This window comes from Oncorhynchus mykiss, chromosome 6 (assembly GCF_057628025.1).
Source record: "Oncorhynchus mykiss isolate SJ-2025 chromosome 6, ASM5762802v1, whole genome shotgun sequence".
Taxonomy (NCBI): domain Eukaryota; kingdom Metazoa; phylum Chordata; class Actinopteri; order Salmoniformes; family Salmonidae; genus Oncorhynchus; species Oncorhynchus mykiss.
In genome coordinates, this window is record NC_143027.1 from 63535480 (window position 1) to 63562353 (window position 26874).

At 40.7% G+C, this 26874-nt stretch overlaps 1 protein-coding gene across 4 annotated transcripts; it reads left to right on the forward strand.

Moving 5' to 3' along the window:
* On the forward strand, positions 1-26435 carry LOC110526325 (CTD small phosphatase-like protein 2-B). Of its 4 annotated transcripts, XM_090238539.1 has the most exons (14): positions 77-286; positions 5194-5313; positions 11305-11495; positions 13986-14124; positions 14291-14455; positions 14721-14954; positions 15075-15168; positions 21650-21761; positions 22187-22273; positions 22480-22542; positions 22657-22736; positions 23020-23146; positions 23296-23391; positions 23650-26435. In XM_090238539.1, the coding sequence occupies exons 3-14, from the start codon at positions 11328-11330 to the stop codon at positions 23713-23715; spliced, it is 1431 nt and encodes a 476-aa protein (XP_090094665.1). In that variant the 5' UTR covers positions 77-286; positions 5194-5313; positions 11305-11327; the 3' UTR covers positions 23716-26435. The 4 variants fall into 4 exon arrangements, with proteins under 4 accessions (XP_021462871.3, XP_021462873.3, XP_090094665.1 ...); XM_021607196.3 differs by lacking the exon at positions 5194-5313 and having other exon boundaries at positions 1-286; XM_021607198.3 differs by lacking the exon at positions 5194-5313 and having other exon boundaries at positions 6-286; positions 14730-14954.
* Positions 26436-26874: the final 439 nt, after the last annotated feature.

A 26874-nucleotide genomic window follows, 5' to 3' on the forward strand; every position in this document is an offset into this window, starting at 1 on the left:
TTCTCACCGGGGTACCCGGGCCAGATAAACGAACCACCTCATTGACGCCTCTGGCTCAAGCGGTCCTCAGTCATCCGGGTATCTGCATCGAGAGAGTGTGGGTGAGGAGGCGGGAAATGGCGTCTGGGAGCACATCGCAGTATCAGCTACTAGACGGTTCATAAAAACAGCACAGCAGAGAGGAAACAAGAAGAAAAAGAAGAAGAAGCAGCTGCTGTCCGCACCGTGGCAGCCAGCAGTGCTTGATCAGTCAACTCGTTTTCGAGATACTGTGGAGTACTGTAAAGTAAGTAGGGATTATTTCAAGCGTCTTTCAGCATGTGTGAGTGACGTACAAATAAATATTTTCCTTTCTCGCCCCCAAGGCATGGACAACAGCAATCTAACGTACAGTAGTTAGCCAGCCAACTTGACCCTGTCTTGCTAAAATCTCGGCCTCCTGGTTTGCTAACATGTAACCATTTTGCTGCGGAAAATTAGTCAATGGTTTTGTACATTTTGGTTTGATTTCTTGTACATTTACATCAGTCTTGATTAACTTGCCTAAAACAGCTAATTGACTAGATCCATGTTGCCAAGCTAGGTAGCTAATCAGCTAGCAAAGTTTAGGTAGTGCTAGCTAATTAAGTTTTGCTAATGTTAGTTAACGTTAGCAACAAGCTAGCTAGTCAAATTTGTCTTTGGACAGAAGGTGCTAAAATATTGCTTGTCCAGCCACTCACAACCTAAGTTTAATTTCGCTAGCTAGATATTCTAACAGCTAACTGCATAGCTAAACCGCTAACATTTCTCAGTTGAAAATGGACAGTGAGAAATGGCAGGTACAGTAGCTAGTTATCTAGGTGCTGTGTTTTTTTGCTTGCTAGCGGGGTAGCCGCCACGGCTAGCTAACGTGAACTAACATCGCGCGCTACTTTCGAACGAGGTTTGTTACTTGCTAGCAGCGAACTCGCGTGATGTTTAACTAGTTAGTTACTATTGGCGTCCTGCTTTTACGGCCTTCTACCTGGACACGAGTGGTCGGTAGCAAGCTTTAATTTCCCGCCCACTTTCTGTATACTATCCTGGTTAGGGCTGCCTGTCCATGGACATAGAAAAAGTTAGTTGGTAATTAGCTCTGGACCAAGTGTGAAAGCTTTCCGTGTTTTCTTTTGAATTGCAACTAGCATTGGCCCATTACACGAAGGAGTCAGAAGAAACATTTTGAACAGTGACAATTCGATTAACTTGCCAGAAGACTGTCTAGTTAGCTAACTAGCCATATCAATGAAGTGTGCGTGGTGTTCCCACTTTCCACTCATTTTGATCGACCATCCCCTCATCTAACCATACCTTCCACATGTTATGGGACGATACACCGCCACCACCAAACAGTAGTGAGGGCGAATGAATGGGCTGCTGCAGTCACTATGGGAACTCTTTCTAGAGCCCACAATTAAAGTCCAGGTAGCAGATAATGGACCTTAATAACATATATTTATGTAGTTGGTGCTGTATATTTAAGCAGTAAGGCCCGAGGGTGGGTGGTATATGGCCAATGTACCACATGTAAGGGCTGTTGAAGGCTGGGTCACGGACCTTAACCGCTGTATATTGACCATATTTCACAAAACCCTGAGGTGCCTTATTGCTATTATAAGTGGGTTACCAATGTAATGAGACCAGTAAAAATACATGTTTTGTCATAACTGTGGTATATGGTCTGAAAAACCATGCCTTTCAGCATTCAGGGCTCGAACCACACAGTCTAGAATTTCTTTGTAGTAGTATATAATGGTTCCAGCTGTGGTATCAGCCCGTATACTACGGACATGACAAAGCATGTATTTGTACTGTTCTAATTATGTTGTAACCAGTTTATAATAACAATAAGGCACTTCGGGGTTTGTGGTACATGGCCAATATACCACTGCTAAGGGCTGTATCCAGGCACTCCGTGTTGCGTCGTGCATAAGAACAGCCCATAGCTATGGTATATTGGACATATCCCACACCCTCACGTCTTACTACGTAAAACCTCTTAAGGATCGGACACCCTTTTCACATTTTCGGGGGGTGGCAGCCACAGCAGGGATTCAAAATGTAGAACCTAAATTGATTCGATCAAACAAAACTACGCTACATTTTATTTTTGGGACCCTCAGGATGACAAATCGGAGCAAGATAACTTAATGTAAGTACATTATTTACCTTCAGAGGTGAATGTATCAAACCAGTTGCCGTGATACATTTTTTGTTGTGCACTCTCCTCAAAATTGTATTTTTTTTCACTGTAATAGCTACTGTAAATTGGACATTGCTGTTAGATAAACAAGAATTTAAGCTTTCTGCCCATATAAGGCATGTTTGTCCTGGGAAATGTTCTTGTTACTTGCAACATCATGCTAATCATATTAGCGCACGTTAGCTCAAATGTCCTGGGTGGCTCCGATCCTGTAGAGATTAAATATACATGGGTTTTAACTCTAAAATATCTTTGTTAGTTTACAGTTCATGCTCCCCGCATATAAGGAAAGCCCCCGATGCAAGATCAAAATGTATATGATTCACTTGGTGGGGGAACATATTGCCTGTAACCTACTGTACATGGTGGAGGAACATATTTCCTGTGGGCTACTGTAAATGGTGAGCTGTAAGTGGCACTTCCACTTTTTAATATGGAAAACGGCTGAGGAATTTTCTACAATATTCACACCATATTGACACAATTAGTCTTTATAGAACAAAAATGTAAATTCATCAGCTATGTGGAAATATGTATTTGTGTGTACATAAAGCAAGTGAATACTCTCCTCCCCCCTCTCCCCGGTTTTAGTTTGCAGTCTACAGTAGATGGCTAGGTTTAGGATATTTACTAGCCTGCACCAGTGACAAACGGAGCTATGTTAATGACATGGCAGTACACAAGCAAAATATAAATCACTTACTTTGCTTGCTAGAAATGGCCACATTCATTCAGATATGAAGGAAGAGGATAGCTACAGCTGAAGTCGTAAGTTTACATGCACCTTAGCTAAATACATTTAAACTCAGTTTTTTCACAATTCCTGACATTTAAATCCTAGTAAAAAAATCCCTGTCTTAGGTCAGTTTTGATCACCATTTTATTTTAAGACTGTGAAATGTCAGAATTAGAGGTCGACCAATTAATCGGAATGGCAGATTTTTAATTAAGGCCGATTTCAAGTTTTCATAACAATTGGTAATCTGCATTTTTGGACGCCGATTACATTACACTCCACGAGGAGACTGCGTGGCAGGCTGACTACCTGTTATGTGAGTGCAGCAAGGAGCCACGGTAAGGTGCTAGCTAGAATTAACTTATGGCTGGGGGGCGGTATTAAGTAGCATGGGTGAATAAGGTGCCCAGAGTAAACTGCCTGCTACTCAGGCCCAGAAGCTAAGATAGCATATTATTAGTAGATTTGGATAGAAAACACTGAAGTTTCTAAAACTGTTTGATGTCTGTGAGTATTACAGAACTCATATGGCAGGCAACCTGAGAAACAATCCAACCAGGAAGTGGGAAATCTGAGGTTTGTAGTTTTTCAACTCTTTGCCTATACAAGATAGTGTAAATTTGATCCGATTGCACTTCCTAAGGCTTCCACTAGATGTCAACAGTCTTTAGAACCTTGTTTCAGGCTTCTACTGTGAAAGGGGAAAGAATAAGAGCTGTTTGACTAAGAGGTCTGGCAGAATGCCATGAGCTCAGTCTCGCGCGAGCCCGTGAGAGCGACCTGCATTTCTAAAGACAAAGGAATTGTCCGGTTGGAACATTATTGAAGATTTGTTAAAAACATCCTAAAGATTGATTCTGTACATCGTTTGACATGTTTCTACGAACTGTAATGGGAACTTTTTGACTTTTCGTCTGGACCTAGTGCTCGCCCTCATGAATTTGGATTTGTGAACTAAACACGCAAACAAAAAGGAGGTATTTGGACATAGATTATGGACTTTATCGAACAAAACAAACATTTTATTGTGGAACTGGGATCCCTGGGAGTGCATTCTGATGAAGATCATCAAAGGTAAGTGAATATTTATAATGCTATTTCTGACTTCTGTTGACTACACAACATGGCGGGTATCTGTATGGCTTGTTTTTGTGTCTGAGCACTGTACTCAGATTATTGCATGGTGTGCTTTTTCCGTAAAGCTTTTTTGAAATCTGACACAGCGGTTGCTTTAAGGAGAAGTATATCTATAATACCATGCATAACACTTGTATCTTTTATCAATGTTTATTATGAGTATTTCTGTCAATTGATGTGGTTCTCTGTAAAATCACCGGCAGTTTTGGAAGCAAAACATTACTGAACATAACGCACCAATGTAAACTGAGATTTTTGGATATAGATATGAACTTTATCGAACAAAACATACATGAAGTCCTATGAGTGTCATCTGATGAAGATCATCAAAGGTTAGTGATTCATTTTCTCTTTCTGCTTTTTGTGACTCCTCTCTTTGGCTGGAGAAATGGCTGTGCCTTTGACTAGGTGCTGACCTAACATAATCGCATGGTATGCTTTTGTCGTAGAGCTTTTTTGAAATCGGACACTGTGGTGGGATTAACAGTATCTTTAAAATGGTGTATAATACTTGTATGTTTGAGGAATTTTAATTATGAGATTTATGTTTGAATTAGGCGCCCTGCACTTTCACTGGCTGTCATAACGATCCCTTTAAGTTATCATTGAATCACAGCCTACTTCGCCAAACAGGTGATTTAACAAGCGCATTTGTGAAAAAAGCAGTCGTTGCACCAATGTGTACCTAACCATAAACATCAATGCTTCCTTAAAATCAATACACAAGTATATATTTTTAGACCTGCATATTTAGATAATATTGGCTGCTAACATGAACGTTTTCCCCAAGGTGTCTACAGCATTGTGATGTATTTGTAGGCATATCATTGGAAGATTGACCATAAGAGACTACATCTACCAAGTGGTCGCTTGGTGTCCTCTGTTGCAATTATTGCGTAATCTCCAGCTGCAGTATTTTTCCATTCGCTTCTGATGAGAAACCAACTGTCACGACTAATATATTATCGAATAGATATGTGAAAAACACCTTGATGATTGATTGTAAACAACGTTTGCCATGTTTGCCGATATTATGGAGCTAATTTGGAAAAAAGTTTGGCGTTATAGTGACTGCATTTTCCGGTCTTTTTCTTAGCCAAACGTGATGAACAAAACGGAGCTATTTCACCTACACAAATAATCTTTTGGGGAAAAAATGAACATTTGCTATCTAACTGAGAGTCTCGTCATTGAAAACATCCAAAGTTCTTCAAAGGTAAATGATTTTATTTGAATGCTTTTCTTGTTTTTGTGAAAATGTTGCCTGCTGAATGCTAGGCTTAATGCTATGCTAGGCTATCAATACTCTTACACAAATGCTTGTGTAGCTTTGGTTGAAAAGCATATTTTGAAAATCTGAGATGACAGTGTGGTTAACAAAAGGCTAAGCTTGTGTTTGAATATATTTATTTCATTTGCGATTTTCATGAATAGGAAACGTTGCGTTATGGTAATGCGCTTGAGGCTATGATTACGCTCCCGGATACGGGTTTGGTAGTCGCAAGAAGTTAACAGGCACCGCATCGATTATATGCAACGCAGGACAAGATAGATAAACTAGTAATATCATCAACCATTTTGTAGTTAACCAGTGATTATGTTAAGGTTGATTGTTTTTTATAAGATAAGTTTAACTTCTTGCGGCTGAAATCCCATTAAAATCAAGTGTATTTTATATCTGCTTTTTTTGGTCCTTCAATAATTTGTATCGGCGTTGAAAAAGTCATAGTCGGTCGATCTCTAGTCAGAATAATAGTAGAGAGAAGGGTTTATTGCAGCTTTTATTTCTTTCATCACATTCCCAGTGGGTCAGAAGTTTACATAAATGAAAAAAATGTTTTTCACGACTTTGTAAGTATGCTTGGGATCATTGTCCATTTGGAAGACCCATTTGCGACCAGACTGATGTCTTGAGATGTTGCTTCAATATATCCACATCATTTTCCTTCTTCATGATGTCATCTGTTTTGTGAAGTGCACCAGTCCCTCCTGTAGCAAAGCACCCCCACAACATGATGCTACCACCCCGTGCTTCACGGTTGGGATGGTGTTCTTTGACTTGCAAGCTTCCCCCTTTTTCCTCCAAACATAACAATGGTCATTATGGCCAAACCACTCTATTTTTGTTTCATCAGACCAGAGGACATTTTTCCAGAAAGTACTATCTTTGTCCCCATGTGTAGTTGCACACCGTAGTCTGGCTTTTTTTATGCCGGTTTTGGAGCAGTGGCTTCTTCCTTGCTGAGCAGCCTTTCAGGTTATGTCGATGTAGGACTTGTTTTTACTGTGGATATAGATACTTTTGTACCTGTTTCCTCCAGCATCTTCACATGGTCCTTTGCTGTTGTCCTGGGATTGATTTTCACTTTTCTCACCAAAGTATGTTCATCTGTAGGAGACAGAACACGTCTCTTTCCTGAGCGGTATGATGGCTGTGTGGTCCCATGGTGTTTATACTTGCTTACTATTGTTTGTACAGATGAACGTGGTACCTTCAGGCATTTGGAAATTGCTCCCAAGGATGAACCAGACCTGTGGAGGTCTACAATTATTTTCTGAAGTCTTGGTACATCTCAAATAATATAAATTAGCCTATCAGAGGCTTCTAAAGCTATGACAATTTTCCAAGATGTTTAATCTTGGAACTACCCATTACAGCCAAAGCAAGACAAGCTTTTGGGTAAGTTTATCGATAGCATAGCATTATGTCCAGCTAGCAGCAGGAAGCTTGGTCACAAATCAGAAAAGCAATCAAATTAACCGTTTACCTTTGCTCTTCGGATGTTTTCACTGAGGAGACTCCCAGTTAGACAGCAAATGTTCCTTTTGTTCCATAAATATTATTTTTATAACCAACAAACTGAGGTATTTTGGGTATGTTGAGAAATTCAGTTTGGATACCAGGCCAACTCAAGATTGGTCTTGATGCAAACAATTTAACTGAACCTTTCATGCACTCCTTCAAAAAAAAGTATTCATTTGGTCATACACTGGGGCAGAGCTATTCAACTGGCCATTTATCAATTTAGAATGGCCCTTCGATAAATTCTGAACCTTCATATAATATATATTTTTTTCATAATTGGATTTTTAGTGCCAAAGGGAGCCCTCGTTCAATATTCTCTAATGGGAGAGATGTTTTCCTGTAGTCCTGCCCATTTACGTACTGTCAATTAATATAATCCAACATACCAGTTACAGCCACTCCGAGCTGCTAATAGGGGTGCCCGCCTATCGGCTCTTTCACCACAGATGAGATCACTACACCAGAGCGTGCGTTGGGCTTAATTCAGTCCACGGTGTTTAACTCACAGCTATCATAAACTTCATCCGATCAACAGCCTAGCCTGCAACACCGCTTGTTTTGTGATCTGCTGGACATCATTATTTACTTTTACATATTGTTTGGTGGCTAAGAAAGGGTAATAATCCTCTCGAGAGCAGCCTATGAGAGCTTAGGGACGAGATGGTTGCTTTTTTTCAGTGATTGCCGCCATGAGAAATCCAACAAAAATCTAGTAAGTGCTTGAGGTGCTCGTATGACGTCTTGTTTTTGTGACATCTTCAATCAATTGAATTGACATTAATTTGGGACTACAGGGGAGGTATAAAACAGTTATTTTGAAAATGTTTTCTAATTTTCTCCTGATTTTTAAGCTCAAACAAAACCTTCCATTTCTCTACGCTGCACAACTATATTCGGTCAACAGTACACATCACTCCTGTGATGTCAAGAGTTTTAAGATAAACTGAAAGCAAACTCATAAAATATTGTTACAAAGTTAAGGTCCCCACAGAGGTGGTGCAGTTTATAGGCACCAGTTCTCTACTGATGAGATGGGAGAGAGACCTCTGCAAAAGCTAGTCAACTGAGATGTTTCTGTGTAAAAACAAAAGTAGACAGAAAATGTATGACAACTTATTATATTGAAAATGGGACACTTTGATGTTGGTAAACTGAGATATACCATGCATAAAATGTTTGCTATGTGTAAATAAAAACAAGATGAAGTGATGCATGTAGAAATTTATTAATGTGATGCAGGTCAACTGTGTTCCATTATGTAAAACCATTTGGTGCACTGAATTGGGCTGGTCTTAAAGCACTCAAAATGAACTTCTAGCGACATTTAATTTTAATGAAAGTGCTTTATAAGATTATAATATAAATAACCCTTTTTAAATCTGGCCCCTGTAAGAATTTAGTTGAGTAACCCTGCAGTAGGGTAAACTGAGCCACGATAAAATGAGGTTGTTAGATTTGTAACAACTTGCATTGTTGTCACACCGCTGAGCTATGTGTGCATGAGGTCATTTCAATGGTTTTCACACCACTTCAAAATTTTTTTTTAGTATTGTTTTAGAACGCACGCGTGTGTATGTGCAAATAGCTAGCATCTAGCTACTATATGCCATTTTCTTTGTAGCATGTGTAACAGCTGGTTGTAATCTGGGGGCAGTGAAAATTGTCTACTATATTTCATAAAAATCTAGCTTTATCTGCAACCTTACTTGATGTGTGTTATATATCCATACATTTCCTTTTTTAAATAAAGAGAAAGGAAATCCTCTTCCCCAGTATAGTGTTGCTGCTGGCTGCATCCTTGGTTTGTTGGAAGCTGTGAATGAGTCATGCTTTGAGATGGTAAAAACATAGGCATGCTGTGACTAGAGGAACTGTATGTGTGTGTGATTCGTGTTCATTGGCTCTTACATCCATGCTGAGTTCTGCAGGCAAAATTGAGGCGTGCTGTATCTGCTGGCTCCTTCGCTGGTTTAGCCCGGGGATGTCAAACTCAAATCCACACATGGGCCATATTGGGGGGGGGGGGGGACAACATTCACGGGCCAGACCTAGCCTATTTGTTTTTATAAAAATAACGTGCGTACAACCACGACCCACTTATGCACATAGGATGCTGTCTATAAAATGTTAACATATTAAAACAAGAGATTGAATAATATTTTTCCAGCCTTTGCTGCTATGCTTGCAGATGAGCAAAATATGCTGTGACCCTAGTCAAAGTATTTAACTCCAAATAACAACGTAACTAGGTTGTTGTAGCCTAGGCTACTGCTCAAATGTTGTCATAGGCCTACATTTCTCCTTTGCAATGTGTTTTATTGAAAGGTTTAGCTTTTCCGTTATTAATTGTTACGCTTTAAAAATCGAAGCCAGACTGCAAAAATGTTTGTGGCCTAGGAGGACATTGCTGCGTGCTGTAACGGGACACACGAAAGCAGAGCAATTCACAGATGCACGTGTAATTTCTTAAAGCAGAGGACTCAACTGTTAACTAATTTATAATCGCTTGTGTGCCCTATGGTCCTTTAGTCATTTACACTTGCATGTGAAATCATTTATCTGAACCTTTTGACAACAAAGGACATTTTCTGTAGGCTACTGCAATGGTCAGTTGGAACGGAAACTTGGCATGGACATTAAGCCAACCACACCTTTTTAAACTTTTGGTCCGGTAGATTTGGTCAGTGCCATTCGATAAAGCATGCCATGTCAGTGCCATGCGATAAAGCATGCAGGCGTGTGTGTGGCAATGCAGTGCTGTTTAGCGTGCAGCATGTTGGCAGTGCTTTCTGTGACTTATAGCGCAGCGCATCATGGGCGGTATGGAAGCGGGCCAAAATGAATAGACATCGCAAATCAGTGCGCCTTCTGGTTAGAAATGCTTCACTGTCTGGTTTTGGTCCGCGGGCCTTGTTTGATGCCTGGCTTAGCCTAACGGAGAGCTAGGTCGTTCCTTCATTCATAAATAATCTTATTTACTGGTTATATTATTGTCTAGGTATAAAACATTTTTTAGTCTCTGGATTTGAAGCTATTTTTAATCTCTGACTTGTTGCTAACCTTTTTGCTCCCCTCTCCATTGCGGCATTGCGTTGCTCATACTGACACCCCTGTGCCCATGGGGGTTGCAGTCATTACAAGGACACTAATGCTGTCATATTACATCAATAGTACCACATAACATTTCCGTCATGCTAGTTCAACATCACCGTGACGAAGCAATAGCTGTTAAGACTAGTGTTAATTTGGAAATCATCCTCCCTGTGGCATGTATTGAATAAGTCTGGCTACTTGTCTTGTATCTATGGACATGTTATAGGCACATATGTTCCCCGAATCCCCACCCTGTAATCAGCTGCTAATTTCATTTGGGCAATAAAATAAATTGTCCTTCACACGTTTTGACAAGGGATGGAAACTTTACATTAGTGACTGAAAAAAGGGATGGTGTGTTCACATTCCAAGGTTCTTCTCAGAAGTAAATGGACTTTGTTATATTAGGATCTGTTGAGAAAGTGTGTTCACTGTTTAGGCCAGGCCCCATGGTAATGTAATGCAGATGTAGTGAAGCAGTGGGTTTCTCTGCAGTGCAATGGGAGTGGTGGATAGAGAGGGCTGTGTCCACTGTCTGGCATGGTGCCTGATAGGTCCTGGACATGTCATGATTTTGTGTGACTCAAAATGTGCCAAAATTCTACCAAGATCCAGCAAAAAAATACCATATGCATTTCAGGTAAAATAACCCACTTTATCTCCCAGGACAGCAAGCTAGCTAGATGTCCATGAATGTTTCATGCGTGTTTCGACCTGTCCCCAAATTTAATATAGTTGGTTTTGATATTGAACCCATCTGGTGTTGATAGACAAAATCAACATGCACACATGCGGAGCTAGTTTGGTCAGCATGTGAAAGTAAGCACGGGGGTGGGTGGGTGGGTGGGTGTGCTCCTTGAGAGAAGAGTGCTGTGGTTACTTACAGTAAGTCATTTTCCCTATGCATGTTTTTTTCTCTCGGTAAGATGGACCTATTGTTTCCATTATCTCTAATGTCCTCAGATACTTTTTGTGATCAATTTGTCCCATCAGTTGTTTGATAAACACGTTCACTGAAGTAGGCAGCAATGATGTACTGTGATGCAGAGGAAATGGTGTCTTGAATGCAACCAGATGTTAGCAAAAGCAGCACTTTTTCTGCTGGTGTGTTTTGTTCACTGAGGGTTTTCAAATCACCAGCTTGTCCACTCCTTTTTAGCTGTTAGGCTGTGTATCATGTGACTGTATGAAGAGGGCGAAAATCAGGTCTTACACTAACAAACTGTTTTTTCCCACTCTTCCTATTTCTCCCCCCCACCATTTCTCTGCTTTTGCCCATCAACCCGCTTTGCCCTGTCTGTCCTCCAGTTTTACATGTGGCTCTTAAAACAATGAGGCTGAGAATGCGGAAGGCATCTCAGCAGTCGAGCCCTGCCCATGCGCCCCGCACATCCCGGACCAAGCGGAGGCATTCAGAAGTGGAGGAGTGCACGCCGACAGGTGGCGGGAGAGGCCTGCTGTCCACCATTAAGCAATTAATCAGAGGCAATGCTGTGAAGGTAAGCTGTGCTGTCTCTTATCTGTCTCCAAAATAGCATGCTATTCCCTATATAGTACACTACTTTAGACCAGAGCCCTATGAGTCTTGGTCAAAAGTAGTGCACTATATAGTGAGTAGGGTGCAATCTCTGGGATGTATTTGAGTGTCTGCGCCTAACTGGCACCCTAAGTAACATTTCCTCCAACGTTCTACAGCTGTTTGATCACCGAAGTTACATGTCCCTAGTTTAACATTTTAGCATTTATGTAAGCCCCACCTTTTTGCACCCCCCTCAACTAGACCTTTATTTAGCCCCTATCCAGATTTAACAAGTAAAGTCTGTTTTAGTACCCAGTGTCATGTTTCCCTAGAAATGCATGGTGGAATGCAGCGATTTGTCTTCAAACTCAGTGTTCCAATTTTAGCGGTGGCTCTAGAGATTGTAGAAGGATAGTAGGTAATGGGGCTTTACAATTTGGGAAAAATTCTTAATTAAATTTTTTTGGGGCCAGATATTGCAATTGTGATTTTGGGTGAAAACATTGTAATTCCGTCAGACATATTTAAAACACGTGTCTGGGTCGAAAACATCACTTCTAAAATGAGATGAGTTAATACATACTGTGCTAACTGAATACAAAAACCAAATTAAGCTAATGTTTTCCAACATTGTTATACATAGGTTTATTAATATGTAGGTGTAGTACTCTTAATTTAACATGATCATCAAATATAGCAGGGTTCTTTAACTGGTGAGTCAGATTTGCCTTGCAGGTCGTTTCGTTTGAGCCCCAGAAAATTACCATTTTCATTGTTGAACATAGATTAAAAATACCAGGAAATCAGCAAAGTGATTTTAATTTAGGACATATTTTCCCAAGTATTCCCACCCATAATAATAGATGTAATCGTATACAAATGTAAACAAAGTTTAAAATTATGTTTTAGTCAAATATTATATATTTTTAGATTCTTATGGTCAATTTGCAGTCTACAAATGATTTGTAATTAGGTTCTTATACAATGATGGAAAGAAAGTCCTGTGTGTTGTTAATGCAGACAGAGAAGAGCTCCAACTTCTTAATCATAGCCTCAATTTTGTCCCGCACATTGAATATAGTTGCGGAGTGTCCCTGTAATCTCAGATTCAGATCATTCAGGTGAGAGAAAACATCACCCAAATGTATAACCCCATGTTTGAAAATGGGGGGGTGAATCAAATTTTTATTTGGCGTACCCCTGACGCATTGCACCCATTTTGGGTTACCTGTATTAGACCAAAGACAGGCCTATGTTGTAGTCGTGTAATAATCATGTGAGCTCTGTTTCAACTTGTCCCTTAATTTTGTTATACAGCGTTGGGATGGTGACTTGAGTGACGGAGTCTTGTATCCTGTCCAGCTTGTTTATCCTCTTTAAGCTTTGCTGACTGTAAATGTGAAACTGGGAAACTCTTTGGCTGGGTGATAGCCCTTCTGGGTGACGTCTGTGGGATGTTTTTTCGTAGGGCGTTATACTTGTCAATTCCTGTTTAACATAGGCGTCTAGCTGAGGGTCTTTGCAGCTGTTGGGAGCTTTTTTACTTTATTTATTTTACATAGATTTTTATTCAAGAGCACATAAAGAACATGTACTATACATACACAACTTATCTTTGCTGTCTTTACTAAGGAGCGTAATTACTGTCTGGTGCGTTTTTCTTCACCATGCAATCGTCGTGAAGTAGGGGATGATGGTTCTTCAAATGACAGTGTTTTTGATGTGTTGCCTCTTGTTGTCGCCACAACTCTGAGGCACTTTTTGCACAACACATTTGGTTGACTTTGGTTTGCCTGTAGCCGAATATTGCCATACCACTGAATATGCGCCCTTTGGCACCAAATCGCCTTTCTCGTTAGCACGAGCAGCACGCATGCTTCTGACACACTGAGGTAAAGCCCTTTCTCTCCTCACCAGCATCTAACTGCGTGCTCTGTGGGACACTTGTGATGAGCCAGCATGTGCATGCCATGCAGAGAGTGCGACCCCGGCTAGTGATTGGTCAGCTTCCGCTGTGCATGTAGAGAGTGAATGAACGGAATCTAGGGCATCTTATTAGTAATGGTACCATGGTCTAGTTTTTGTTGTTTTAACGGAAGGTCAAAGAAAGAGTATCTCAGCCTCTTGCGATATGAATATTGTACAGAAATTGCGATATTGATATCTGAATTTGATTAATTGTGTTGCCCAAGTAGGTAGGTAGGGTTGGCTGAAACAATATTTCAGGAGAGAAATAATCCCCCTGGGAAGGCATGTGTTCTTTGTCTTGGAACATTGTCACTTGGCGTACTACAAGTCCTTTGTCCATCCAACCAGATACGAGTCAGAATTCCTTGGGCCTTCTGCTAATGGGTTTATTCAAAAATAAATGTTGGGAATACTGTAAGAGATTTTGAAAGATTTTGGGGGGGTTTATTCTACAGTTAAATGCTCCTTCAGTTCTGATATGAGAGTTGTGTTTCTACCTCAGGTAGAGCAGGAGAACCCAGCGAAGAAGACACGGCTCACCTGCGACGTCGACGACAACCTGATCTCTTCCACACCACAAGGTGGCGATGCCCCCAGGAGGACCATCTCCAGGGTCAGCAGGAGAAACTCGGTCAACGGGGGTGAGTTTGGAAAGGGAGTGGAGGATTAATTGAAAGATGGGAACAAAACCTTATCCTATTCAGTAATCATACCTTGCACACCAACAGGCCTTTTTACAGGAGTTTGCATGTCTTGATAAAGTGACGTATCATGTTGTTCTTACCTGCTCCTCACCCGAAACCACAGAAGCGACAAACCATGACACGAACCATGATACGAGTAGTAAGCCTGTGAAGCCCAATGGGAAGCTGGAGGAGGCGGCAGAGACTTTGACCAGTCCGCCTAGAACCACGCTCCTGGGAACCATCTTCTCTCCAGTTTTCAACTTCTTCTCACCAGCAAATAAAAATGGTAATACCCCAAAATGATGCTAGGTCGAAGAGTGCCAAGTACTCTGCAGAAACTTGACTTGTTAGATTTGCCTAAATTGTTCCATGTTTGTCTCTACTCCCTGCACTGGTAAATGGCCTACTATATTACCTCGGTCTTCATTCTACCTTGTATAACGCTCATTTGTTATGTTGTGTTTTTTTATATTGTGGTCAAATCTAACTTCCCTGCCGAACTATGGTAATAAGTAGTGTGTGTATATATAGTAATCTATTGTAATTTTAAGCTACGTCAGGTTCGGACTCCCCAGACCAGGCGTTGGAGGCTGAGGAGATCGTCAAGCAGCTGGACATGGAGACTGTGGAGGAGACCCCCACCTGCACTGCCACCTCCACAGAGGAAGTGTGTACGACTATGCCCCTTTACCCCAGCGACATGCTGCCACCATTGCGGGCTCCACATCCTCCAGAAGTGCCTGTCGAGGAAGAGGAGGTCATCACAGACATGCCTGCTCTCACAGGTAGCTGGAGATAAAGGAATGTCTTCTTGGTATAGAGTCCAAGTTATTATGGACATGGATCATTCTCACTTCACTCTCTCCTTTCCATTTCTCTTGGTCTCCTCCTTCCTATCATCTCAGCCCCAGGCGCCCCTCCAGAAGGAGGCTATGTGGTGACACAGCCCACAGCCCCTGCAGAGGGGACATACGAGGAAGACTGGGAGGTCTTTGACCCGTAAGTACAAATCTGCTCCCTCTAAGCAAAATATTCCAGCCTTAGTTAAACCTTTTAGAGCTACCCCCTACTTTTTTCAATTTCCGCCTGAAGACATACCCAAATCTAACAGCCTGTAGCTCAGGCACAGAACCAAGGATATGCGTATTCTTGGTATCATTTGAAAGCAAACACTCTGAAGTTATTAAATGTGAATTGAATGTAGGAGAATAACACAATAGATCTGGTTTAGAAAATACAATGGAAAAAACACTTGTTTTTTCTTATTGTTGTATCTTTAAAATGAACAAGATAAAACAAACATTCAGATAGGGTGATGGGGACCATTTCAGAGAAAAAACACGAGGGAAACGGTACTTGTGCAAAGTTTCAGAATGATAACTTCCAAAATGAGTGTGCTCCATGACATTTATCATGAAGTGGCCCAGGTGTCCCACACAAGTAGCCCAAATGTATCCAAGTGGCCAAATTGGTGAAGTTATACATTTTGAATGGAATAACTATATACAAAATACCAAAATGGTATTCTAGCACACCCCCCGCAAAAAAACACGAAGGAAAAAAATATATACATTTACAAAATAACACTTTCAATATTTGGAAGACCCTCAGTCCTCGACACAATATTATGCTGCTGATGCCAGGTGCCAGAGCACATCTATGCCTGCAGAAATACATTTGGGCAGATTAACACCACTTGTGGCAGGAGCTGGATGAACCAGCTTCAGTGGGGGATGGACATCTTGGCACTGGGGGCTCCCATTCAGAGTTAGTGTCACTGTGAAAGAAAATGTTCAGTTAGAGTAGTTTCACATATGAGGTACAGGTATAATAAACAGATATAGTGGGGCAAAAAAGTATTTAGTCAGCCACCAATTGTGCAAGTTCTCCCACTTAAAAAGATGAGGCCTGTAATAGGTACACTTCAACTATGACAGACAAAATGAGAAAGAAAATCATATTGTAGGATTTTTAATTAATTTATTTGCAAATTATGGTGGAAAATAATTTGTATTTGGTCAATAACAAAAGTTTCTCAATACTTTGTTGGCAATGACAGAGGTCAAATGTTTTCTGTAAGTCTTCACAAGGTTTTCACACACTGTTGCTGGTATTTTGGCCCATTCCTCCATGCAGATCTCCTCTAGAGCAGTGATGTTTTGGGGCTGTTGCTGGGCAACACAGACTTTCAACTCCCTTCAAAGATTTTCTATGGGGTTGAGATCTGGAGACTGGCTAGGCCACTCCAGGACCTTGAAATGCTTCTTACGAAGCCACTTCTTCGTTGCCCGGGCGGTGTGTTTGGGATCATTGTCATGCTGAAAGACCCTGCCACGTTTCATCTTCAATGCCCTTGCTGATGGAAGGAGGTTTTCACTCAAAATCTCACGATACATGGCCCCATTCATTCTTTCCTTTACACGGATCAGTTGTCCTGGTCCCTTTGCAGAAAAACATCCCCAAAGCATGATGTTTCCACCCCCATGCTTCACAGTAGGTATGGTGTTCTTTGGATGCAACTCAGCATTCTTTGTCCTCCAAACACGACGAGTTGAGTCTATACCAAAAAGTTATATTTTGGTTTCATCTGACCATATGACATTCTCCCAATTTTCTTCTGGATCATCCAAATGCTCTCTAGCAAACTTCAGATGGGCCTGGACATCTACTGGCTTAAGCAGGGGGACACGTCTGGCACTGCAGGATTTGAGTCCCTGGCGGCATAGTGTGTTACTGATGGTAGGCGTTACTTTGGTCCCAGCTCTCTGCAGGTCATTCACTAGGTCCCCCCGTGTGGTTCTGGGATTTTTGCTCACCGTTCTTGTGATCATTTTGACCCCAAGGGGTGAGATCTTGCGTGGAGCCCCAGATCGAGGGAGATTATCAGTGGTCTTGCATGTCTTCCATTTCCTAATAATTGCTCCCACAGTTGATTTCTTCAAACCAAGCTGTTTACCTATTGCAGATTCAGTCTTCCCAGCCTGGTGCAGGTCTACAATTTTGTTTCTGGTGTCCTTTGACAGCTCTTTGGTCTTGGCCATAGTGGAGTTTGGAGTGTGACTGTTTGAGGTTGTGGACAGGTGTCTTTTATACTGATAACAAGTTCAAACTGGTGCCATTAATACAGGTAATGAGTGGAGGACAGAGGAGCCTCTTAAATAAGAAGTTACACGTCTGTGAGAGCCAGAAATCTTGCTTGTTTGTAGGTGACCAAATACTTATTTTCCACCATAATTTGCAAATAAATTGATGTGATTTTCTGGATTATTTTTCTCATTTTATCTGTCATAGTTGAAGTGTACCTATGATGAAAATTACAGGCCTCATCTTTTTAAGTGGGAAAACTTGCACAATTGGTGGCTGACTAAATACTTTTTTGCCCCACTGTATATATAGAGTACAGGGAACATAAGGTTGAATATATTATTATAGACCTGCTAGATCAACTGTCTCTATTATATTATGACAGATCAGCTAGATCTACTGTCTTTATTATAGATACAGCTGGTCTGTTGTAATGTCTCCATTTCACTTTGGCCATTGTTGTGGGCCTGCCCTCCCCTCAACAGCCTCAAATAGGCTATTTCATTTCACAAATAATATTTTATATTATTAATTTCAAACAACGGCATTAGCATGAGAAGAACTTACCAGTCCAAAACGATGTCCTCTCCATTCAAAAAATATTCCTCCATTTGAGAATCGCTAAATGAATCGCCCTCGATCAATTTCTTCTAAAATTGTGTGTACATCTGTATATCTAGACTTAGATTTAGCTTTCCCCGACTTAGTCGCCATACTGATTGATATATAAACAGCTGAATATGCGCTTTACCAAAACAACGCTGTGCGCAACATGCGTTGCTCCTTCCGGTATGAAACTTCATTGGCGAATGACCCTCTTTACGCCGGAGTTTACTACATGGGTTGGTCTTCCAATACATAAACATTACATATTGCCGTTTACCTCAGCTCATTGGCTATCTACCCAGCTAGATTTCAAGACGATCAGTGGTCATTGGATTAAAATACAGTCAATCAACGAAACAGCGGGCAAATCATTGGTGCACAATGTCATTACTTGTTGTCTTCAAATCGGTTTCTTTCAGTCAATACATCCCGCGAAATGACCCATCAGGTTTGGTTGTGTTACAAACAAATCAACCAGTTGATTGCAATGAAACCAAACATGACTGGAAAAGTCACGTTCTGTGTGTGTATTTACCTCGAGTGTGTCGTCGAAAAATGGAATGAGACGGAATTCACGACACGCGGTTCACAAAATGTTTTGTGTTAGGCTATAAAAATTGATTTTATCAAACAATAGACCATTCATTGTGTAACAATGAGCATTGGGATTGCAAACAGAGGAAGATCGTCAAAGGTAAATAATTTATTTTATTGCAGTTTGTGATTTTGTTACGCCTGTGCTGGTTGAAATAGTTTTTTAATGGGGCTCTATCCTCAGATAATCGCATCGTATTATTTCGCAGTAAATCGTTTTTTTAATCTGACAACGCAGTTGGATTAGCAAGATGCTAGGCTTTCAAAGCATGTGAGACACTTGTATTTTAATGAATGTTTAATATGACTATTTATGTAGCGATCACCGTATGTTGTCGAACTACTGGGTTCCGTGCGCAGAGGTTAAGGCCAGAATATGAATGTTTAGAATACATTTTTATCTTGTGAATACAAAAAAGGAAAATATACTTAACAAAAATATAAACTCTACATTCAATAATTTCAAAGAGTTACAGTTCATATAAGTCAATTGAAATCAATGCATTAGGCCCTAATCTATGGATATCACATGACTGGGAATACAGACATGCAACTGTTGGTCACAGATGCTAAAACAAATTAAGTAGGGGCGTTGATCATTATTTGCCTCATGCAGCGCAACACCTTGCATAAAGTTGATCAGGCTGTTTGTGGCCTGTGGAATGTTGTCCCACTCCTCTTCAATGATTATGCGAAGTTACTGGATATTGGCGGGAACTGGAACACGCTGTCATGCATGTCAATCCAGAGCATCCTTAACAGGCTCAATGGGTGAGGAAGCAGGCAATGTAAGAACTGGGTCTTAGCTTCCAGGAGTTGTGTACAGATCCTTGCGATATGGGGCTGTGAATTATGCTGAAACGTGAGGTAATGGCAGCAGATGAATGGCACGACAAAGGGCCTCAGATCTTGTCACGGTATCTACAGTGCATTCGGAAAGTAATTCAGACACCTTTTCCACATCACACTTTACAACCTGATTTGTAAAATGGGTTAAACAAAACATTTTCACCCTCACACTACCCCATTATTGACAAGGTAAAAACAGGTGTTAGATATTTTTGCAAATGTATTAAAAATAACATACCTTATTTACATAAGTATTCAGACCATTTGCTATGTGACCGAAATTTGAGCTCCAGTGCGTCCTGTTTCCATTGACCATCGTTGATGTTTCTACAACTTGATTGGAGTCTACCTGACTGTGCATGAGCATAAACCAAGCCATGACGTCAAAGTAATTGTCCATTGCGCTCTGGGACAGTATTGTTGAGGCACAGATCTGGGGCAAGGTAGCAAAAAATGTCTATAGCTTTGAAGTTCTGGGCCATCATTCTTAAATGGAAGAAATTTGGAACCACCAAGACTCTTCCTAGAGCTGTCCGCCCTGCCAAACTGAGCAATTGGGGGAGAATAGCCTTGGTCAGGGAGGTGGCCAAGAACCCAATGATCACTTTGACAGAGCTCCAGAATTCATCTGTGGCGATGGTTGTCCTTCATCAAAGTGACCAGACGGAAGCCACGCTTCAGTAAAAGGCACATGACAGCCTGCTTGGAGTTTGACAAAAGGCACCTAAAGGATTCTGACCATTCGAAACAAGATTCTCTCTTTGGCCAAGCGTCACGTCTGGAGGTACCCTATCACCATCCCTACGTTGTAGCATGGTGGTGGCAACATTCTGTGGGGATGCTTTTCAGAGGTAGGGACTGGGAGACTAGGCAGGATAGATGAACGGATCACAGTACATAGAGATCCTTGATGAAAACCTGCTCCAGAGCGCTCAGGACTTCAGACTGGGGCGAAGGGTCACCTACCAACAGGACAACGACCCTAAGCACACAGTCAAGACAGCGCAGGAGTGACTTTAGGATGAGTCTCTGAATGTCCTTGAGTGACCCAGCCAGAGCTCAGACTTGAACCTGATAGAACATCTCTGGAGAGACCTGAAAATAGCTGTGCAGCAACGCTCCCTACCCAACCTGACTGAGCTTGAGGATCTGCAGAGAAGAATGGGTCATACCCAAGAAGAGCCAAGGTTGTAATCACTGCCAAAGGTGTTTCAACAAAGTATGGAGAAAAGGGTCTGAATACTTACTTATGTAAATGTGATAATGTAATCCATTTTAGAATAAGGCTGTAATGTAATAATGTGGAAAAAGTCAAGGGGACGGAATACTTTCCAAATGCAGGCTGTATCACATCCAGCCGTTTTTGGGAGGCACAGAACTGGCTCAGCGTCATCCGGGTTTGGCCGGGGTTGCCTTCATTGTAAATAAGAATTTGTTCTTAATTGACTTTGTTCTGAAATTACTTAACTGCCGAGTAAAATAAAGTGCATTCAAATTCCCGTTAATAAAATGCAGTTGTGTGTTGTCAACATTGTTTACTAAGGACATCACCAAACCGCTTGCCCACACAACGCCATACACGTGGTCTGTTGTTGAGGCAGGTTGGACGTACTGCCAAATTTTCTAAAACAATGTTGGAGGCAGTTTATGGTAGAGATTTGCATGTTCATTTATCTGTCAACAGCTCTAGTAGCATTCCTGCAGTAGCATGCCAACTTTTTCCCCATTTTTCTCCCCAATTTCATGATGTCTAATTGGTATTTAGTCTTGTCTCATCACTGCGACGAATACGGACACGCTTAACCCGCAGCAATGTGTCGGAGGAAACACCCGGCGACCGTGTCAGCCACAGGAGTCACTAGAGCGTGCCGGCCAAACCCTCCCCTAACCCGGATGATGCTGGGCCAATTGGGTCTCCCGGTCGCGGCCGGCTGAGACAGCCTGGACTCAAACCAGGATCTCTAGTGGCACAGCTAGCACTGCGATGCAGTGCCTTAGACCACTGTGCCACTCGGGAGGCCCAAAACTGCACATTTTATTGTCCCCAGCACAAGGTGCACCTGTAATGATCATGCTGCTTAAAATTGCCACACCTGTCAGGTGGATGGATTATCTTGACAAATGAAGAAATGCTCACTAACAAAGATGTGAACAACTTTGTGCACAACTTGAGTATTAAGCTTTTTGTGATCATGGAACATTTCTGTGATCTTTTATTTCAGCTCATGAAACACTTTACATGTTGCGTTTATATTTTTGTTCAGTGTAGTTTCATAGAGTTTTTTTCCCTCGTGATTTCATTAAGTCCTGTATTTAACTTTGAACGGTTTGATTTGATTTTGTCCAGGTATTTCTTCATCAAGCATGTACCTCCACTGACAGAGGAACAGCTGACCAGGAAGCCTGCTCTCCCACTAAAGACTCGCAGTACACCAGAGTTCTCCCTGGTCCTCGACCTGGTGAGCGATAACATGGTGCACTTCAATCCGACATCTGCATAGGCCGTGCAGTTTTTACAGTGATACGGCCTCTGCAGATGTCAGGGCATTCATACTTCTTGCGCTTCCCGGAGCAGCTCAGAGCTGTTGAGTATTGCTTTTGTAAAGGAAGATAATTTGTTTATATAGAACAGACTGCCCCCACCTGCCGTCAACCAATCATGTCAATGTGAAGCTATACGGAGCCCTCCGCATTATGTTTTGGAGGCTCAATTTGGCCTCTGCATGCCTCCGGAGGCTCCGCAATTGTCACACCCTCCGTATTGAGCCTACTACCACATTTTCGGGTCAAGCATAAATAAGCTTTTAGTGTAAATGGTACATCCACTTAAAGGGCATTGTTATGGTGGTTTGCAACTTACAACTATTTTTGTGATTCCTACCAGGATGAGACATTGGTGCACTGTAGCTTAAATGAGCTGGACGATGCAGCACTTACCTTCCCGGTCCTGTTTCAAGATGTCATTTACCAGGTATACAGAAGTCCTTGATCTGACATTGAGGTGTTTCTATTTTAAATGGGAAATAATGAAGCATTTTACTTTTCCACCAGAGGGTGCTAAAGCTGTGCTTTTGTAGACCGCCACAGATGAAAGTGGGCGACACAGAATCAGTTTCTAGGAGAAACAGAGGCCTCTGAATACTTTGTACAAATAACTAATACTTTGCTTGTCTGCAGGTGTATGTGCGTTTAAGGCCGTTCTTCCGAGAGTTCCTGGAGCGCATGTCTCAAATCTATGAGGTAAACTGGGCTTCCTTTTCTCCTATTTAATTGTAACAGTTTATGGAAAGAGTACGGTTACTTGCATTAAGCTACTCTGTAGTGAGAAACGTATTGTTGTCTTTTCCTCGTTAGATCATTCTCTTCACTGCCTCTAAGAAGGTTTATGCAGACAAGTTGCTCAACATCTTGGATCCCAAGAAACAGTTGGTTAGGTAAGTTAAATGTTTATTTCTACCCCTTCATTTAGATGCATTGGCAGTATCAGCTGTGTTTTTGTAATAGAATACCACGCCTTAGCTTTGACATGCATTTATAGTGCTCTCTGTTTGGATGAGGTTGCTTTGTATGTTGATTGTGGCTTTGGGGCTGGGAAATGGGGCACGTGCTGCCTCCATGTGCTGTTCAGTTGTCAACATTGTGGTTTGACTGAATTATTCATAAACAGACCTGTAGACTTAACAATTGATTGATTTTCCTCCTCTCCACTAACCCTAGACACAGGTTGTTTCGTGAGCATTGTGTCTGTGTACAAGGGAACTACATCAAGGACCTGAATATCCTTGGAAGAGACTTGTCCAAGACCGTCATTATTGACAATTCACCTCAAGCCTTTGCATATCAGGTGAGCCTTTCAGCCCCAAGTGACGTATGTAACCCAACCTAGCATAGCGTAATTAAGCCTACATTTCACATTTTAAATTATATTCGCATGTTTTTAGTTATGCTATTGTTGTACAATCCAATAGAGAATACCTTTCTATATCCCTACAGCTTTCCAATGGGATTCCCATTGAGAGCTGGTTCATGGACAAAAATGACAACGAACTCCTGAAGCTTGTCCCCTTCTTGGAGAAGCTTGTTGAGCTGGTACATACAAGCTACATTTTACATGTTTTAATCATGATTGGATAGTCATATTTTTTTCATTTCTAAGCCATACATGCTTGAGCTGTCATTGACATGTGCTTTGCAATGCCCCCAACATTCATTTTTAGTAGCCTGCTACCAATGTCTTTTACAAAATGAAATGGTCAGCCACTGACAGAGAAATAATCTCTTTAACTCATCGGTTTAGGTTCATATCACCGTGGTATTAATATAGTCTGTCTGTCTCCTGTGCTCCAGAATGAGGATGTGAGGCCACATGTTCGAGAACGGTTTCGTCTGCACGAGCTTCTTCCCCCAGACTGATCCCTGGAATAGACGGACAGAAGAAAAAACAAATGATTGAATAAACCAACACAGACATGTAAAAAGCCCTCTTTTGGATTATAACATTGCCATTACTGTTGAAGGTTTCACTTTTTCTCTCTTTTTACCCCACATAGTTTTTTTGCATCGATAACAACAAAGTCTCCATTTTTTTTTAAGCAACATCTGGTTAAAAAATAATTTATAAAGCCACATGTTTAGATCACATTACTGTGGGCAAGATCAAGAAGGCTCCTCCTTTTGACTGGCTTTTTATCAGGAGCAGTTTCTTTCTCCTGGCTTCCTATCGGAGGGGCCAAGGTGCTGTCTGTCTGGTTGGACAGAATTGTTAGCTGACTGAGAAGAGGATTATTCTTGCTCCCTTTGGTGCTTTCATGGGACTGTTGACAGTGACACTCATTGGCTTTAGACCAATTTTTAACAGGAATGGCCAGTAAAGTGTGTATGGGTACATAGCCCATCTTTTTCTTTCCGTCTTGGGATTTTATAAACATTTTACCTGTAGCCTATAGGATCTCATTATGCATTCCTCTAGCTGAATTTATTTTTTGTTGTTGTAGACACTCATTGTAACCGCAATGTGTTCTTTTACCACATTTCACAATGTTGTATTGTTTGCTTTTTTCTGGCTATGTTTTATGTAGATGTTCTCCAAGGCTGTTGATTGGAAAATAATATTGATGATGATATGTTAGGATATCCCCATGCTATGTCAAATCAAATTGAACCAATTCAGAACTTCCTGTAAAATGTGTGCTTCTGTTTAAACAATAGTTGGCTTTGTTAGATTTTTGTCAAAGTGTCCTATAAATTCAATCAATTAGTGTAACTTTCAAGAAATTTACATCAATGGACAGTTCATTGTTTGTGACCAAATGTCCCCCACTTCTCAAGTGAAGTGTTACTGACATTTATTTTATAGTAACATTTTTATTTTTCATATATTTCAATGTATTTTTTTTACATTGAAATATACATTTTTACATAACCAAGGTTTTATTTTTATGGATATGTCTAGTATTGAATTATAACTAATGTAGATTGTCTCTGTCAACATCTCACCCCTGTCTGTTACTGGGGACATATGGATGGTCCTGAAACAGCCCAATGTGTAGCACCACCAGCATATAAACAGCCTCATCACTGTGGTATAAACCCAACCTGCCTCTAGTAGTTTTTTTGTTTTAGGAATTGGTTTTATTATATGGCTTTAAAGCCTTTCTTTTAAATGCAGTAGAAAGAAGCATCATTATTGGAGGACCTTTTGTTATGAATGTCTGACTGTCTCTGCCCAGGAGAGTTGTATAAAAATATACCATGATGCATTGTCAGAAATTGTACCTAATACTTATGTTATTTCATGTGGACTAACCAGATCCCAGATCATAGACACTTTATTGATGACCGATAGCTTAAGAGAAAATTACACCCAAAACGTTTACCTTTCCATGTCCATTTGGCCCTTTTGTTGATATTATGGACTTTTACATTAGCTTATACATTTTCCATGTATATGGTGCCATACAAATCTCCTTCCTAACATGATCAAACGTCGCCACCCATGTCTTTATTTTTTAAATCTCATTGGAAGTGTTTTAAGTCGGAGACAATCAAGCCTCTAAGATCAAAACACTCAAACCGGAAAGGAAATTCTGGTCCGTTTGTTAGTTGTGCTGTTTCTTTTCTAAATTGAATTGTTAGGCGTCTCCAACTGCCCTATCCCAGCTAATCATGCACGTCATCTTGCCAAACATCTGAAAGACTGAGGGTAAAAACTCAGTAGAATACCAGTCCTTTTAGCCTGCTCTCTCATTGCCTTTCTGGAAATCATCGCCCTATAAAACTGAACTGACCTAGTGTAACTCGTCTATTACAGGGCACGTTGTTTTTTGGCGACGTTCAATGTTTCCAGACTATGAATGTAATTATTTTCCCACGCTTGATCCCAAAATGTGGGGGGAAAATGAACAAATCAAAAGTCCATGATCCAAAGGATCTATCAACTTCTTAGATTTTCTCTGCTTTGAAGGGTGCACAAAGAGTAACATTTTTTTCACTGTTATAAAAATATATATAAATAATGAACACCCTATTCTATAGCATTTTCAAATATGCAACCCTATCCATACCCACTTTAGCGGTTGGTTGAGAGTTGGCCCTAGGAGGATGAACCTGCTCCTTAAAGGGGGCCTGGCGCTTTTCTATCAAGGGAGAGCTTACTTTGTAATTGTTAAAGGATGGGCTATTTGACATGTACATCCAGTTCATTTTTATGTATATTATACCTGTTTTATTGTACAATACATGCAGCTTTGCATTAAAAGAAAATCCTTAAAGGAAAATCTTATTTTTTATTTCAAAAGGCATGTCATCTACTTTTTAAATTGTATTCATTAAGATTGAACTTTACACCAGATGGTGTTTTTCTTACAAAGATCTGTATGTTTAGTTAGGACAGTGTCACTGAACTGTTAGAAACCTAGCATGTATGTAGAGAATCTTGTTTTGTGGGAAAGTCCTGAATTAAATTTTGATCTTGGCACTTTTTCTGCAGAAAAGAGCAACTGTGTTAATTAACTTTTTCAATTTCCAATAAGATGTATTTAAAATGTATTTTTAAATGCTTAAAATTACATATTTGTTAGCCATGTTGTAAAATGTACATACCAAATTGCGTTGAACAAAGTTTTAAAGTTAAACTATCCAGCATGCTGTTTTTCTTTCCTATTAAACATGGTAGTTTATTTTCACTTGATGCCCCCCCCGGGTGCACATTTTGGTTTTTGCCCTAGCACTACACAGCTGATAAAAAATCATCAAAGCTTGATGGTGAGTTCTTTAAATCAACTAGGGGGGGGGGGGTGCAGTGGAACTGGCTTTGCAGTGTTGAGTTAAAGGGCTATAGATTCTCCAAATTCATTGAGGAAGTTTATTTGGGGGGTAGGCAGGCCTACTGGTTTCCAGTTAAAACACTGAGATACTTTTTTGCCCCACTATGTTCAAGAGTATTTATTTAGTCAGCCACCAATTGTGCAAGTTCTCCCACTTAAGATGAGAGGCCTGTAATAGGTTCACTTCAACTATGACAGACAAAATTAGAAAAAAAAATCCAGAAAATCATATTGTAGGATTTTTTAA